The following is a 16,222-nucleotide window of genomic DNA, read 5'->3' as shown; positions in this document are numbered from 1 at the left end:
AAGTTACTGTTTAAACAGCCGCGAAACATGGTAATACGTCTTGTTAAAAGTTCTCAGTTGGACGTGTCGCCTTCAATATAGTCGTCTTTATGTGTAACTACGGAAAATACTTTAGCTTTTTGTTCGTAAATCTTGTAAAGATTATGTGTTTAAACGGAAGTCCTTCCTGGGATCCTGTAACACGATATTTCTTTGGCAATAGAATAAGGGCCCAAGCCCAATTTTATATATAGTTTGCTTCTTATCACACTAATGACTTCTGGTTTATATATTTAGCCAAATCGACCTAAGACTTATTTTGACATGGATGTAGGTACCTATATTATATTTAATATGCAAAATCATTTTTGGTGTTTCCCTACGATCATTGATTGTCATCAGTCATCGTTACTCATTTCATAGTCCACGGACGTCCGCGCCAAAAACACACATAACCACATCAGAGGGCCTACCTCAAAAAACCACAAACCACGTTCGACGTGTTGCCTCTCTGTCAGACTTACGTACAAATTAACAAGTGCGACAAAGAGGTAACACGTCTAATAACGTGGTTCGCGGTAGGCCCTACGGAGATTAAACTGAAGCACTACCACCAGTTTTAACATTGACATATTCACTCACGTTTAAGTAACTTACTTTCTATGCATCTCGCTCTTACTCGCATATTAGTGCAAGCGAGATGTATAGAAAATAATTTACGTAGACGCGACCTAATCTGTCAATGTCAAAACTGGTGGTAGCCGTACAGGTCACACGTAATGTTTACGGCGTTAATTATCATTGTTTGTTATTAATTACGCCTGCCGCCCTCGCAATTTTAAGCCGGCATAATTGAAACGTGAGAAGTTTAAATTGCTAAAAATAACATTTATCTGAAGTAAAATATCCCTTGTCACCTTGAGAATTAATAGCATGACCTAAATAAACAGGGGGCTCGTTTTTTTCACGGTTGTCCATCTTATTAGGGTTCCGTACCCAAAGGGTAAAAACGGGACCCTATTACTAAGACTCCCCTGTCCGTCTGTCTGTCACCAGGCTGTAACTGATGAACCGTAATAGCTAGAGTGTTGAAATTTTCACGGGTGATGTATTTCTGTTGCCGCTATAACAACAAATACTAAAAACAAAATAAAATAATTATTTAAGTGGTGCTCTCATACAACAAACGTGTTTTTTTTTTGCCGTTTTTTGCGTAATAGTACGGAACCCTTCGCGCGCGAGTCCGACTCGCACTTGGCCGGTTTTACTTAGTATCAGCGCAGCCACACCTAATACGAACACTATTGATTATTCGTTCTAATTTATAGAAAGTTTGTGATTGACTTTTATCATTAATTAGAACATTTAGAACTGCCCAAATAGACCTACTAAACTAATAGTATTTTATAAATATTCGCCGCTTGTTCTAGTAAATGTATAATTCCTAATGAATGCTGAAGCAGGCGTGGCTCACTCCGCGATTTCGTCGCTTTGCTACAGGTAGCTAAAAGTACATCCGTTCCACACCAATTTTGGTGGCTAGCCATAAGCCGCGCGTGGCGCTGTCGCCACCTAGCGGCCATATCTGTCCTGATCGTAACAGACGCGTTTTGTTAGAGAGTGAGTCTTCTGTACGTAGTACTATTATTTATTCTGTGGCTGAAGTTATAGACATAACTACTGCTTTCATGTTTTGTGATTGCAACAATACATAGTTCAAACGTAGCCTTTTGTCACTTGTACATACACCTTCCTTTATGGGCATTTTCACTTAACTGTGTACCATTAACGGCCGGTTAGCAATCGTCACAAAACTGACAGTCAATGTCAAATCCCAACCGATGCAATTAATAGTTCAAATCTAATTCATTCTACTGAATTAAGTACAATTATCTGCTGGTCTTCTATGCGGGAAACTGTGTTATTAATATACGATTTATCCTAATTGGGTTTTTGACGTGATAACGTCTTATAAATCGATGAACACCGGTAGCATGCACTAAAAAGTGTCACGTTGTGGACAGATCTCCAAGGTAATGTTGTGGAGAGATCTCCATGGTAACGTTACGGCCAAAGTATGCAATTTTTCATCAATGTTTTCTTTGACGTTATCACGCTATTATTAAAATTATCGTTCGTAAACCGACATTAAGACTGGCGTCCACTAGACTCGCCGAGGCGAATCGAATCGAATCGAATCGCAATAATTCGCCTCCTTTACAGACAGCCATATTTTTTTTTATAAATGTGATTTCTAACTGCCTTCTTATTTGTTTCCAGGTAAGTAAATCCCAGACAAGAAGACGCCATGGTAACGTAGCGGCAGTAATTTAATTTTTGGCAAACATTCCCTTTGCCTAACATTGTTTGAACTCGAAATAATGTGAGCAGATGTCTCTTTAATTATAAATCTTGTACATTGTGAGATTGTTGGCGCAAAGGAATTTATTTGCAATGTGATTCGGAGTCTGTTTGCCTAAAACAATCGGTAACAGACACACGCGTAAGTGTATTGCAAAAGACGTTGATGTTCGCTCAAGAAGCAGTTGTTTAATAGTACATTACGATACAAGTGCGAAAAGTAGGAAATTCGCAACGAGTGGCGATAAATAATATTGAAACGACCGAAGGGAGTGTTTTAAATCGACACGAGTCGTTCGCACGTGTATTGTACAACGTTTTACAGTACATATGGCCCTTTAAATTTTTGAGATAGGCACGTATTGTCCTTAATCCCGCCCTATACGGGAAGTAGTGTCATAAGGTGCAAATTTTGGTATCGGATGAATTCACTTAGCACAGATATAATATACGTAAAGCTAAGCTAATTGAGCCCGGTAGACATCCGCCACCCCCTGGCAGGTAGGCAGGGGGGGCAGTCAAAGTAATGTAATTTGTAATGGATTCAAACTTTGACTTCTTTTTTTACCTCCGTAGAGGATGAATTTTTAAAAACGCTGAAATTACTTTTCTTGTATTCTAATAATACGCGCATATAAAAAGTTTCAAGCCCCACACTCGAAATAAATTTTGATCTCCATACAAATTTTCAACCCCAATTTCGCCACCTTAGGAGATAAATTTTCAAAAATGCTGAAATTAGTTTTCTTGTATTTTAATAATATATCTTTTAACGAAGTTTGAAATTCCTAGCCTAAAATAAAACTCCCCATACAAACTTTCATCCCCTTTTTAACCCTCTTAGGGGTTGAATTTTTCAAATTCGCTTCTTATCTGTTGTACACATTATAAATGTAACCTGGTCTGCAAATTTCAACTTTCTATCATTTATAGTTTCGGCTGATAATTGTAATAGTTGAATAAAAAAAATTGCAAACCGATTTTGATTTGTTCGTCATATTTTTTTTTTTTTTTTCTATTAAAATGTACATTAAATGTCTCAAAAATGAATTCCTTATGCCCGATTTATCTGGAAATGATACCAAACTCGAGGTGGTAGGTAAATAGAAGCCGATATGCGGCGTGTAACTTTGGATGCCCCCCTGCCTACCCACCAGGGGGTGTCGGATGGCTACCGGGCTGGATTGGCTTAGCTTTACGTATACTACATCTGTGCCAAGTGAATTCATCCGATACCAAAATTTGCACGTCCCATAAATTGGTTGACACTACTTACCTCACTACTAGGGCGGTAAAGTAGCACCATATGTACTGTAAATGGTGAATTACCGCACCGTAGCAAGTTAATTTACCGTATTATTACCGTAGATACTGGATGCAAATGTGTCTCGACTCTCCGCGACGATTCACAATTCCAAAAATGCGTTTCGTTACACCACATAGAGAAACTTGGTATTTTTCGGAGTCTTTTTCAAAACAGTTACTTAGTTAAACAAAACAGCCGAGTTTCGTTTCACGGGTAATGATTCAGATCTACCCGTAGTAAAAACTCGAGGTACATAGACAACTAGACAGGCTAATCCTTTGTCATTTAAACTATGTGAAAATAGCATGCTCCATTCTTCGATCATGTCTATTTAAAGATAACCGATAACAATCAACAGAGGATTTTAATTTCCCTATCGTAAGTGATAGTGATATCGCAAACGCCTGGAAGAGCTTCTGGTCCTTGAAGACGCTAATGAAGGGCAACCTTCCACTCTCTTTAAAGCGCAAACTTGTCGACATGTGTATCCTGCCTATCCTCACCTACGGCGCCCAAACATGGTCTCAAACTGAAGCTGAAAAGTCTAGACTTGTAATAGGCGGAGCGCCGGGGTGGAAGGGTGATTCACCAAACACAGTATACAGGTTAACAGATGTAATGTCTTCCAGCTTGTACACTCTAAAACCTCCCCCAATACTTACTATTCTATCATTATATATAATTATTCTACGTGACAGAAGAGGCGATCCCTTATCGAGTGGAGGCGCAAGATCTACATTAAATGTGCTGATCACTCAATATGCACAGACGTGCTAATATGAGTGTCTGCCTATCGCACCTCCCCTGAAAAGGTAGGGGTTCCCTCCCCTGAAAAGAACACTATTGGTGATACAAATTTTACTCTATTCCTATGTACTAAATAATCTGTATTATTTTTAATTACCTTTAAATTTGAACCTATAATGTCTTTTATTTTATATGGTCCTAAATATAGGTCATTTAATTTATTGTAACATTCATTCTTAGTTAATACTAAATCACCTATCTTAAAATTAACAATGTTTGACTTATAATTAGGGTTCCGTACCCAAAGGGTAAAACGGGACCCTATTACTAAGACTTCGCTGTCCGTCCGTCCGTCCGTCCGTCCATCCGTCCGTCCGTCCGTCCGTCTGTCACCAGGCTGTATCTCACGAACCGTGATAGCTAGACAGTTGAAATTTTCACAGATGATGTATTTCTGTTGCCGCTATAACAACAAATACTAAAAACAGAATAAAATAAAGATTTAAATGGGGCTCCCATACAACAAACGTGATTTTTGACCAAAGTTAAGCAACGTCGGGAGTGGTCAGTACTTGGATGGGTGACCGTTTTTTTTTTTGCTTTTTTTTTTTTTATATGGTACGGAACCCTTCGTGCGCGAGTCCGACTCGCACTTGCCCGATTTTATAATATTTAATATGTTACCTACATACTTTGATTTAAAAAAATATTTCTAACACAATCATTGCATTTCACACTTAATATTTCACATTTCAAAGTTATAATATACTTGTCCTGCTTTATCCAAGTCCAAGTAATCTAAAAAAATCTTTTCAAAAGATGTTGTAGCTGTGATAGGTAGCTATAATTATAAAAATATTATCTCGCGTTTGTCTACTGTTAAACTTCTGCGTTTTATATAATCCAGTTTTTCCAATAATACTCGTGCTTCTAGATACCGTCAATCCGTTTAGTACTACCAGCATGTCCACTAGTTAGTAACAATAATAATCCTTTAGTATAACTTCTATTATTTCCCGATCAGTAATTTTCGTTAACAACGAAATAATTCATATATAACCTAGGTAATTCATCTTGTCCCACGCGAAAGACCTTACTTAGTTCACCTCGTAACATACTTTTTATTTTAGCTCATTTTTAATGTATAACAATTCTATTATATTTAACCTTTTCCACAATGAGCCATAACCCTAATGTCTGCATTGGGACCTTCCCATAACATAATCAAGTCTCGTAACGATACGTCTAAGCGTGCCTTCGTTCATGGAGAATCTTGATTCCTATAAATTGTAGAGTTCACACAACCAACATTATCAGTATCATTTTTACCGGTTCGCTATTACGCATCTTCCATCAATCATTGTCCTACTCAATTATTTAGTCGACCAAATTATTAATTCTGTGTCCTTTTTATGATATCTACTCTAGGCTGGCCAAGCTCCAAAGACGTAGTACCATGGAGTGTCGTGTCCAGTTTATTTGTTTAAGTATAATCCGTTAGAATCCTCAACCAGTAATCCTAAATCCTTTAACATATTAGGTCCTTACCTATGAAATTGGCGTTTTTGTTCATAGATATAAGTCTGATCCTAGTTTTTTTTTTTTTACAAAAGTACATACACAATTACAATAAAACTACAATATGATTTCGCCAAACTGCTTGACAGCAATTAATTGTTATTTTTTATTGTTAAGTGTTCAGAATTAAGCCTTGAAAATAGGTCTTTTCATGTGCTGTCGGTTCGAGTATTAAAATTACTTATATTTTTCTAATGGTACCAATTTTCAAGAAATGGAGATATTGAAAACATACCTTAAAGGTGTCAAAAATTACTGGAAAAATTTTGTTTGGTTTGAATTAGCCATCAAAAAAATATCCGCAAAATTAATTGTATGGAAATTCGTGTTTCGTTGAAATTCTCCGAACAAAACGCCAATTTCATAGGTAATGACCTAATATTTATTTATAATTCATAAAAAAAAACTAACATGATAATTCCCTTCCTAAACACGTTACATCTATGTGATAACTATAGTATTATAAGACCAAATATTTACATAATCTTCGTTAGACACGAAAAAAAAACAAATTCATTATGTTTGTCATTTAAGTCACATGCTGAATAACATTGACATTACACTATCCGTCTGACCTACAGAAACTGTCCGATTTCTGCCTACTCGCGAAAATACACCCGTCCTCGACCTTGCTGACTCGCACTAATCGTACTGCGATTATAGTTTGAGTGTGCAAAAAATTAATTCGTTACAATCATTTTTACAATGCTAAGAAAGAAGCGTCTTTACATAAAAATCGGTAATTATCGATACCGTATCCGTCCTTCTCCTGAATCTCTAATCGTAAATACTCAAATCTCTCTACCGTTTTTAACGCGACTATTAAAATCCACAGCTGCAACTTCTTTACAATTATCTTTAACTAATAAATACACTTATCTCTTGTCAATAACTTATTTCTACCTTTATAATACGCAATACTTCTAATAAATCCTTAAAGTTAACTAAGTAGAAAAATAATACACATAAAAAAAATACAAAACGCGCTAAATACCCTTAAAAATTTCCACCTCGCTCGACGCGACGCTCCCAGCACCCGGCAGCAATGCGTACCCAGACGCGTAGCCTCCATCTCGGACCTCCGTCAAATCCAAACCCGCCGAATCCAATGAAGCGATGTTTGATACTGGCCACGCCCACTATTATGACCTCTTTCTTCGGTTTCTGACCACCCATTTTGGTACTGTTGATTACCAATTAATAAGACAAATCACTGGGTAAGTTCGACGCCGCCGACTCGTCCTCAAAGTCCTCCTCACTGTCGTCGTCCATGATGATTTTATACTCGCAGTATCCTCAAGTCCTCACGTGTCACGGTCGCCATGTAATAGGCGGAGCGCCGGGGTGGAAGGGTGATTCACCAAACACAGTATACAGGTTAACAGATGTAATGTCTTCCAGCTTGTACACTCTAAAACCTCCCCCAATACTTACTATTCTATCATTATATATAATTATTCTACGTTACAGAAGAGGCAATCCCTTATCGAGTGGAGGCGCAAGATCTACATTAAATGTGCTGATCACTCAATATGCACAGACGTGCTAATATGAGTGTCTGCCTATCGCAGACTCAAGGTTTGCCAAAGAGCAATGGAACGCAGCATTCTGGGTGTTTGTAGAACCGATCGTGTTAGAAACACCGAACTGCGTTCCAAAACCGGCATTTTGGATGTGGGCAGGAAGGCCGCCAAGCTAAAGTGGGACTGAGCAGGGCACATCTGCCGAATGCACCCGGAGCGCTGGACCAAATTAGCTACAGACTGGGTCCCACAGGACGGATCTCGGGGCAGAGGAAGACCAAAACGGAGATGGCGCGACGACCTTGACACATTTTGTAAAGAGTGGCGGGAGTGTGCATCGGATAGGACCAAATGGCGGGAAAGAGGGGAGGCCTTTGCCCAGCAGTGGGACACTCCTATAGGCTAATAAAAAAAATTAAAAAAAGTGATAGTGACGATAATTATTTTCTGTTAGTATCGTTTTTTATTTATATACATTTACTTGCAGTCACGGCACAACATCTTATTGACCGAGAGAACGCGGAGCGCGAGCGATATCTCCTCAGTGCAAAAATGCTTTCGTCTATCCCGCTGGCCTCCTCTGCAGGTCGCATTTCTAAACCTATTTTCGTGAAATTTTGTGAGCAGGTTATTTTTTTGTCGATTCAGATGTAGGTATGTACAAAAATTGTAAATGGCGGATTTGGAATCTCGAGGTCTACAGCTCACAGAGCTAGTTCTTTACCACATAGTAACACGTTAACATTGTAAGTAATCCAGCTAGGCAGACATAAAACTATTTATGTTTAGGTTTTACACCCCGCAAGGCTTTTAAGTCCCTGTCCATAAATTTCGCTGAGGGCTGCCTGTCACCATGCGCTAGGGACAGAAGTAGGCGAAACTATTACGCGGTTATCACTAGGCTTAGGACTTTTCGTAGCATACCGTGGTTCTAAAATCCTTGGAGCCGCCATATGTTAAATTTTCGAAGTCAAAGTCAAAGTCAAAAAGTATGAAGTTATTTAAAAGGCTTAGGACTTTTTGAAGCATACCGTGGTTCTAGATTCTATGGAATTTTTAGTTGTTAAATAATATATAGTAAAGTAAAAAAAAACCGGCCAAGTGCGAGTCGGACTCGCGTTCCAAGGGTTCCGTATATTACACAATTTTTAACAATCAGTGCCGGATTAAGATATTTTGATGCCCTAAGCATTTCTAGGTGCCCCTTCTCCCTAGGGTCATCAAGATTACATTGATTTTTTGGTAAATTGAGAGAAGTTCATTGCCGCATTACAGCTGAGAATGGAAATCAGTCACATCATTTTATCACGAAAATTTACAGTGCCGCAGCAGTAATGTTGCAACAGAGTACCTAATGCTGTTGCAGTCGCCACCCGAATGTCACCTTTATCATAGCGTAGAAAGTAATAGAAACGCGAGCGAAGCGAGCGCGGAAATTTTTCGATATAAAAACGCAATATGATAGACAGTTGTACATTTTTACTTTTAGTATGGAAATCAGTCACATCATTTTATCACGGAAGTTGACAGTACTGCAGCAGTAACGTTGCAACAGAGTAATGTTGCTGCAGTCGCCACCCGAATGTCACCTTTATCATATATCCTTATAAAGTAATTGAAAACGCGAGCGAAGCGAGCGCGAAAATTTTTCGATATAAAAACGCAATTTTAATTTTAGTCCCAACCAGGCGCGAATCCAGGATTTCATACAGAGAAGGGATGGGACAGTTTTCTATCAGCCTAGCTTCACATAGGGCTCGATATTTAAGGGTCTCAGCGAGGTTGTTTTCATGCATAAAATATGCAAGAAAGCAGAGAGCTTGGAATTTAATTGGCGAAGTGTGAGAAAGGCAGTAGGCCCAGCTGCGAAAGAGGAAAGCTTAGATTTGGATCCACGCCCAAGTGTAATTAAGGCAGAAGATCAACTTTGCCGTAAGGCAGAAGGCCTCGCATAAGACCTAACGCCGAACCGCAAAAGAGTGGGTTGAAATCGAATCTATGCATGTAATCACGACTCTTCTACTGCTACCGATTGTTTCCCAAAGAATTACGCGCCATTATTTTTGCAAATTAGCTTTTGGACAGCTAAAAAAATCGTGTGGTAAAAACGATGTGTCTGTCCCTAATTTTAAAATTTCTTCACCTTTTTCAACCTGGCATTTTGGTGCCCCCCCTGAACGTGGTGCCGTAAGCACGTGCTTGTTTTGCTTATTGGTTACAAAGTCTTTATTAATTCAACCATTAAAGTCGACGAGTACAAAAAACTTTGAGCTAGCTCTCAATTTAACATATTTTTTTAAACATTATTTTTAATTTGACCTTACAATTACTCGTAAGTAGGTAAGACCGTTAAATATTTAAAATGATTATCTTATCAGAAAATTATCACCAATTACTCTAAGAAAACTACTACTCTAAGTAATCCGGCACTGTTAACAATGTATTTTTTATGTGAAACGTGAGTGAAATCTCTTTAAAAAATCCGTAGGGGTCGGATTAAAAACTGTAATTAAGTCCGACTCACGCTTGACTGTACATTTCTAATAGGTTTTCCTGTCATCTATAGGTATAGACCTATTTTATGTATTTTTTTCAAAATTTAAGACTTAGTAGTTTCGGAGATAAGGGGGGGGGGGGGGAATGGTCATTTTTTGCCTATTTTCTTGAATAACTTCTAAACTGTTGATTCAAAAATTATAAAAAAAAAATATTTGAAATCCTTACAATAAGCTCTTTCATTTGATATGTAACATGATATAGTTTGAAATTTTTATTTTTTTTATTTTTTCATTTACCCCCCAAAAGTGGCCTCCATGTTTAAAATTCATTTGTTTACGTTACATGTCCGTATTCGGGTCACAAACTTACATATGTGTACCAAATTTCAACTTGATTGGTCCAGTAGTTCCGGAGAAAATCGGCTGTGACAGACGGACAGACAGACAGACAGACAGACAGACGCACGAGTGATCCTATAAGGGTTCCGTTTTTTCCTTTTGAGGTACGGAACCCTAAAAAGGATATGTAATATAAATAGTATAATGTAATATATTAATTTACAATGCATTTTATAACGGTGATTTGTGCCCGCCTCTTGTATGGCGGTGGTCACGTGGGGCGAGAACAGATGGGAATACATCGAACTCGCACGTCGCTACGGTTTATTCATGGGCATGACAGCGCTTTACGCGTAGATAGCGATGTAGGCATTCAATGTGTAGACCGCACAAATCATGCGAGGTGTTTTCGGCTACTTTTTGACCCCCCTCTCCCTTGGTGATATTTGGTCAGGTTTTTGGCCACACATTTAACCTCACATGTATTTTTTTTTATTTTTTCTATTCGACCGGAGCAAGTCATACAGGACGTACTTAAACATACAACATACATACATGTAATCACGCCTATTTCCTAATAAATATAAAGAAAATTCGATTTCATAAATTTCTTTATAAATAATTCCGCCAAATTGCCAAGCTTAAGTAAGCCAAAATAATTGCTCCTATAAAAACAAGAGTAACAAGACACAGGCTTGTGTTTCCAAAGTAACATGCGTAGGTTTTCCTGAAAAAAGAATAAAGGTTTATTTTCGTAAAACAGTTATAATATCCAAGTTCCAACCAGTAATGATAATGATCTAATAAAAAGAGGAAAGTATAGCAATAACCATAATAATAGCGGAATATTTTGAATTGTGTAATATGAAAATGTGTTGTTTTACAAATCCCTCCATTTTCTATGTTAAGGCAACATGATTAAGTAAAAATATTGCTAGTAAAGTTAGAAATTTAGTTTTTAGGGTTCCGTACCCAAACGGTAAAAACGGGACCCTATTACTATAAAGACTCCGCTGTCCGTCCGTCCGTCTGTCACCAGGCTGTATCTCATGAACCGTGATAGCTAGGCAGTTGAAATTTTCACAGATGATGTATTTCTGTTGCCGCTATAACAACAAATACTAAAAAGTACGGAACCCTCGGTGGGCGAGTCCGACTCGCACTTGTCCGGTTTTTATTTGTAACACAATACGCTTGTATGAAATGTAGTTTTCCATAAATAAATTATTCTTGTTTCTTGAAATTAACCTTACCTTATTAAATTTATAAATATGAAGAACCTACCTTAGAATATCGATTTCGAACAAACATACTTATTTAACACACAGACACGCATGCTTATATCAAAGACATATGTAACTTCGTATAAGACGAATAAAGTCTAAGGAAAAAACGTGCCTCGGAATTCAAGTAAAAGTCATTCTCGAATAGATGCCGCACACACCTTTAGCCTATCCTCGGCTAGATGGCGTGACGACACCGTTTCATATTTAACAATTTTAACACATATATATCAGTGAATGAACATGGATCAAAATGATATAAAAATAATAAAATCATTTATCCATATATATACATTTTTTGATAACTTTATACGTTTTCATTTTGAGTTTTAGTCGTGTGTCGATAGATGGCAGTAAATTTACAGTGACTACAAAATTTACAATGACAGGACCCCTCTATACTATCTATTCTTTTTGCTTATATTAAGACATACAGAGCAGACATACTTATTTAAGAGTTAGTCGAAAGTCTTTTTTATCAGTCTAGTTATAGGTACCTACTCAAAAGTTTTCATAAAGTGGATGCTAATAAATAAGCTAAGAAACCTCACAACTATATTTTTAGTTCCTTTAGGCAATTTTTTTGAGGTTCACACATATGACAGTTTACTATGATAAATATCTATCCGCCATTACCATTTTGCCGACACCGGCCTACTTTTCTCACTTAATTTACGTGTTCATTTGATAATACCCTTTTAAGGGCGGTGAGACCTTCATGTATGATGATTTATTGCTCTTGTTCCAGATCGGCCTTCGACAACGTGAAAAAAACGAAAGTCGCCATTAAGAAAATATCGCCGTTCGAGCATCAGACCTATTGTCAGAGAACATTAAGAGAAATCAAAATCCTTACACGGTTTAAGCATGAAAACGTAAGTTAACATTTTATGTGTGACTACGAAGCCTATTCGAAATTACATTACGATATCAAAATGTATTATCAATAGGGGATATTACTGCAATGTTCTGCCGCAAGAGTGCAGCACTACCGACTCTAGTAAATTCATAGACTAAGTTTTACATACCGTGCCTTAAACTGTTTTTTGACAAGTTTTCACAGAAAATAAAATATGACATTGATGCATCAAGGCGGTTTGTTAACAAGGGCCTACCGGTAAACGCGAAAATCGAAATTTAGTTATCTGCCTCTTTATCGCTCGAATATGCAAGAGTGATAGAGAGATTAGATAACGAAATTTCGATTTTCTTGTTTCGCGGTAGGCCATGTGATTGACGTGACGTGTGATGTGTCAATGTGGTTTGTTTACTGTATGTGCCACAAAGGTGCCACCTACGCAGAGCTTTGCCTAATATTCCCTATTATGATCCGCGCGTTCATTTCGCTCGCACGGTCGGATAGTAACAATTTCATAAAATGACATCGTTTTGATGCCGGAATGTAATTTCAATCTATATTTAACTCATTTGCCGCATTTGTAGCGCTACGCCGTAGCTAGTAGTTTGGTTATTCCTACGGAAATACTTTGGGCTTGAAGGCAATCCGCCACGTGACAGCGGTATGTATTAGTAAATAAGGAAAATACAAAAAAAAAGTTTGTAGGAACTACCTACCTATTAAATAATTAGCATATATCAAATTTTATTATTGCTATATGTAGTTACATCAACATTACCTATACCTCTGATACAACATAACAATGATGACCTGTAAAACTTTGACAGACTACTTAGTGATGCCGGGGCCACACTAACGGGAAACGCCGTTTATCGCGATAATTGACACTTTTCATACGGCCACACTGGGATTATCGCGATAATCAACGGCGTTTCCCGGCGTTTCTCGTTATTGTGGCTCCGGCATGAAAGTGCTCAAAACAAAGAAATGATTTAGAATTTTAGTCCAATACTTCAATCAAAACTCGCTGAGCTTGTCTCGTTCTATATAGGCCAATTAATGGAGTTCTTATGGAGTCCGATAGAATTCTACTAATTAATCTGTTTATTTATACATAATTTTTTTATAATCCGCAACAGGCTTTATCGAACTAATCACTAATTAAAAACCTAGTAGCAAAGACCCCATTATAGACGAGTTGCCTACATTTTGAATAGTATTAAAAATATATTTAAAAGTAACAAACAATCTCATAATTTGTAATTTTTGTGAAATGAAGTGGACCTTTCTTTTCTAAACCAAGCCGTATTATATTTTAGACTTTATATTGTGAACATTATAGTAGATTCTCGCGGTTTTAATTACAGATATAATAGTAGTTATTACGAAAATATTTCTCTCACCATTATTTTTCTTTTGTTTAACTGAAACTTCAGGTTCAGTGAAACTGATACGCTGAAAACTGAGGCCTCGGTACGAAACAATTAAAGTCCGATTTATCATGTAACTTTTATTTAATTAAAAGTTCTAGAACAATAATTATGTATCATGTCGGAGTTTTTGAATAAAATATTTCTACAGAAATTTACTTACTCTTAATTGCTTTTAAAGTGAATTATTATTATGGAAATATTAAATATATATTTTAGGTCTATGAAGTCAAATTACATATATTTATTACGTCAAAATAACAACAATTCAAATTTAGGTCTATTAAATACATGCATGTATATTCCTGATTCTCTAGTGTTCGACATGGAAATTCAGTTTTTGCGTAGGTAATAGTCGTACAATACCTACTATGTATTTGTCATTAGTCGCAAAGGTTTGGAACTCATTACTATGTGATGCCCGAACTCATCTTATGCGTACTGGAGATCATCTTATTTAAATTTTATGAGGGAAATAAAACTTACATTAAAGTTGTTCCGGAGTTGCAGTCTGACTGTCTGAGTTTCACCGTGGCTATGAGCTTTGTTTAGTGCGTGCATGTACACTCAGCTGCGGCAGCTGCACAGTACCATCACCCACGCTGTTAACTGTACATCGGTGGACCTTATGCCTTATTTATATTTAAAAAAAAAGGCCACCAATGTACAGTTAGGAGTGTTGCTGTTTGTACAGGCAAGCAGGTTTGTGTGGTTATTGTTTGTTTAAAATATCAACACGGACAAAACACCTAAATTATGTGTACACGACCTTATTCCCTAGCCTAGCCATTAATGTTGTGTAATAGCAAAGACATATGTAACTTCGTATAAGATGAATAAAGTCTAAGGAAAAAACGTGCCTCGGAAATCAAGAAAAAGTCATTCTCGGATAGATGGTGCACACACCTTTGGCCTATCGTCGGCTAGATGGCGTGACGACACCGTTTCATATTTAACAATTTTAACACATATCAGTGAATATCAGTGAATGAACATGGGTCAAAATAATATAAAAATAATAAAATCTTTTATCCATATATATATATTTTTTTGATAATTTTATACGTTTTCATTTTGAGTTTTAGTCGTGTGTCGATAGATGGCAGTAAATTTACTGTGACTACAAAATTTACTATGACAGGACCCCTCTATACTATCTATTCTCTTTGGTAATAGGTAGATATGTTTGGCCCTTTATCCGAATTAACATTTTAGAAAACACAACAAGGTTACAAAGGGAACTATAGCGTATTTTATGTATCAATTGTGGCATTAACCCTTCGTATGCCCTTGTCAAAAATTTGCTACTGAATTAATGGATCTATATCTGAATCCCTAAAGTCTTTTCTCCTATCTTTGCCCTAATATTGTTTGTCATAATGATCAGTTGTCCTAACACTAAAAACCCTAATTTTGGTTTCCCTAATTATTGGTTACTTATCCTAATGTTATTAAGCATATTTTATTTTTTGCGAGGGTCGCAGTTCTAACCCTAACCTAACCCACTTTTGTGGCAGCAAGTTCTAAAACCTAACCATTTTTCAGAATCTTACATTATGGAAAATAATCGTTATGGCAATTGATCGTTAGGGCATGTGCCCATTAGGACAAACCAGTTAGGACAAGTGACTTTAGGACAAACGTTGTTAGGGATTCAGAATGACACCCGAATTGATAACCTTGAAATTGTAAATGACAGTCCACATTGTGTGGGACGTATACATACAAACAACAACAAGGCATATGTAAGGTTAAACTCGCTTTAACCCTTATTTACGGCTGCACACGCCGCTAGTTTTATAAATACATCCAATAGCGCTTAATGCGATTTATATCGCCAAGGGACGCAATACAGCTGTAAAAGCTCCCACGTGCAGTTCAAACAACGCTCAAAGGATACAGGTGGTTTCGTCCTTCAGTCCGATTTTGACGCGAGACTAAGGGTCGGTTGCACCAAACCGTCTGTCACCGTTAAAGCGTTCGCTAAATTAATTTGTATGGGAAATTTCATACTTCCCAGCTGTTTGACGTTAATCAGTCTGTTAAATGTGGTTGGTGCAACTGGGCCTAAGAGCTGCTTCCCACGGACGTCCAGTTTTTTGCGGGTACGGTTTTCTGCAGGATCCCGTTCACACGAGCATTCTGTTTGCGGGATACTGCACGCATACTACAGAAAACTGGATCCTACAGAAAACCGTACCCGTAAAAAACTGTACGTCAGTGGGAAAGAGCTCTTACTTGCTATTTGTAACACAAGATTTATATATTTTTTGAAGAAACAGATCTCAGAACCTTTAAATGAATTCTTAACGTTTTCTT

At 37.3% G+C, this 16,222-nt stretch overlaps 1 protein-coding gene across 1 annotated transcript in view; it reads left to right on the top strand.

Moving 5' to 3' along the window:
• Nucleotides 1-16,222, top strand: part of LOC134792974 (mitogen-activated protein kinase ERK-A) — a 112,367-nt gene that overhangs the window by 60,327 nt on the left and 35,818 nt on the right. Inside the window, exon 2 of the mRNA XM_063764466.1 lies at nt 12,363-12,489. Coding sequence (XP_063620536.1) covers nt 12,363-12,489 — 127 coding nt within the window. The remainder of the gene's footprint in view (nt 1-12,362; nt 12,490-16,222) is intronic.

Source organism: Cydia splendana, chromosome 8 (assembly GCF_910591565.1).
Source record: "Cydia splendana chromosome 8, ilCydSple1.2, whole genome shotgun sequence".
In the NCBI taxonomy this organism is placed as follows: Eukaryota; Metazoa; Arthropoda; class Insecta; order Lepidoptera; family Tortricidae; genus Cydia; species Cydia splendana.
Note: the sequence above shows the minus strand (reverse complement) of the source record. Positions and strands in the feature narration are given on the sequence as shown.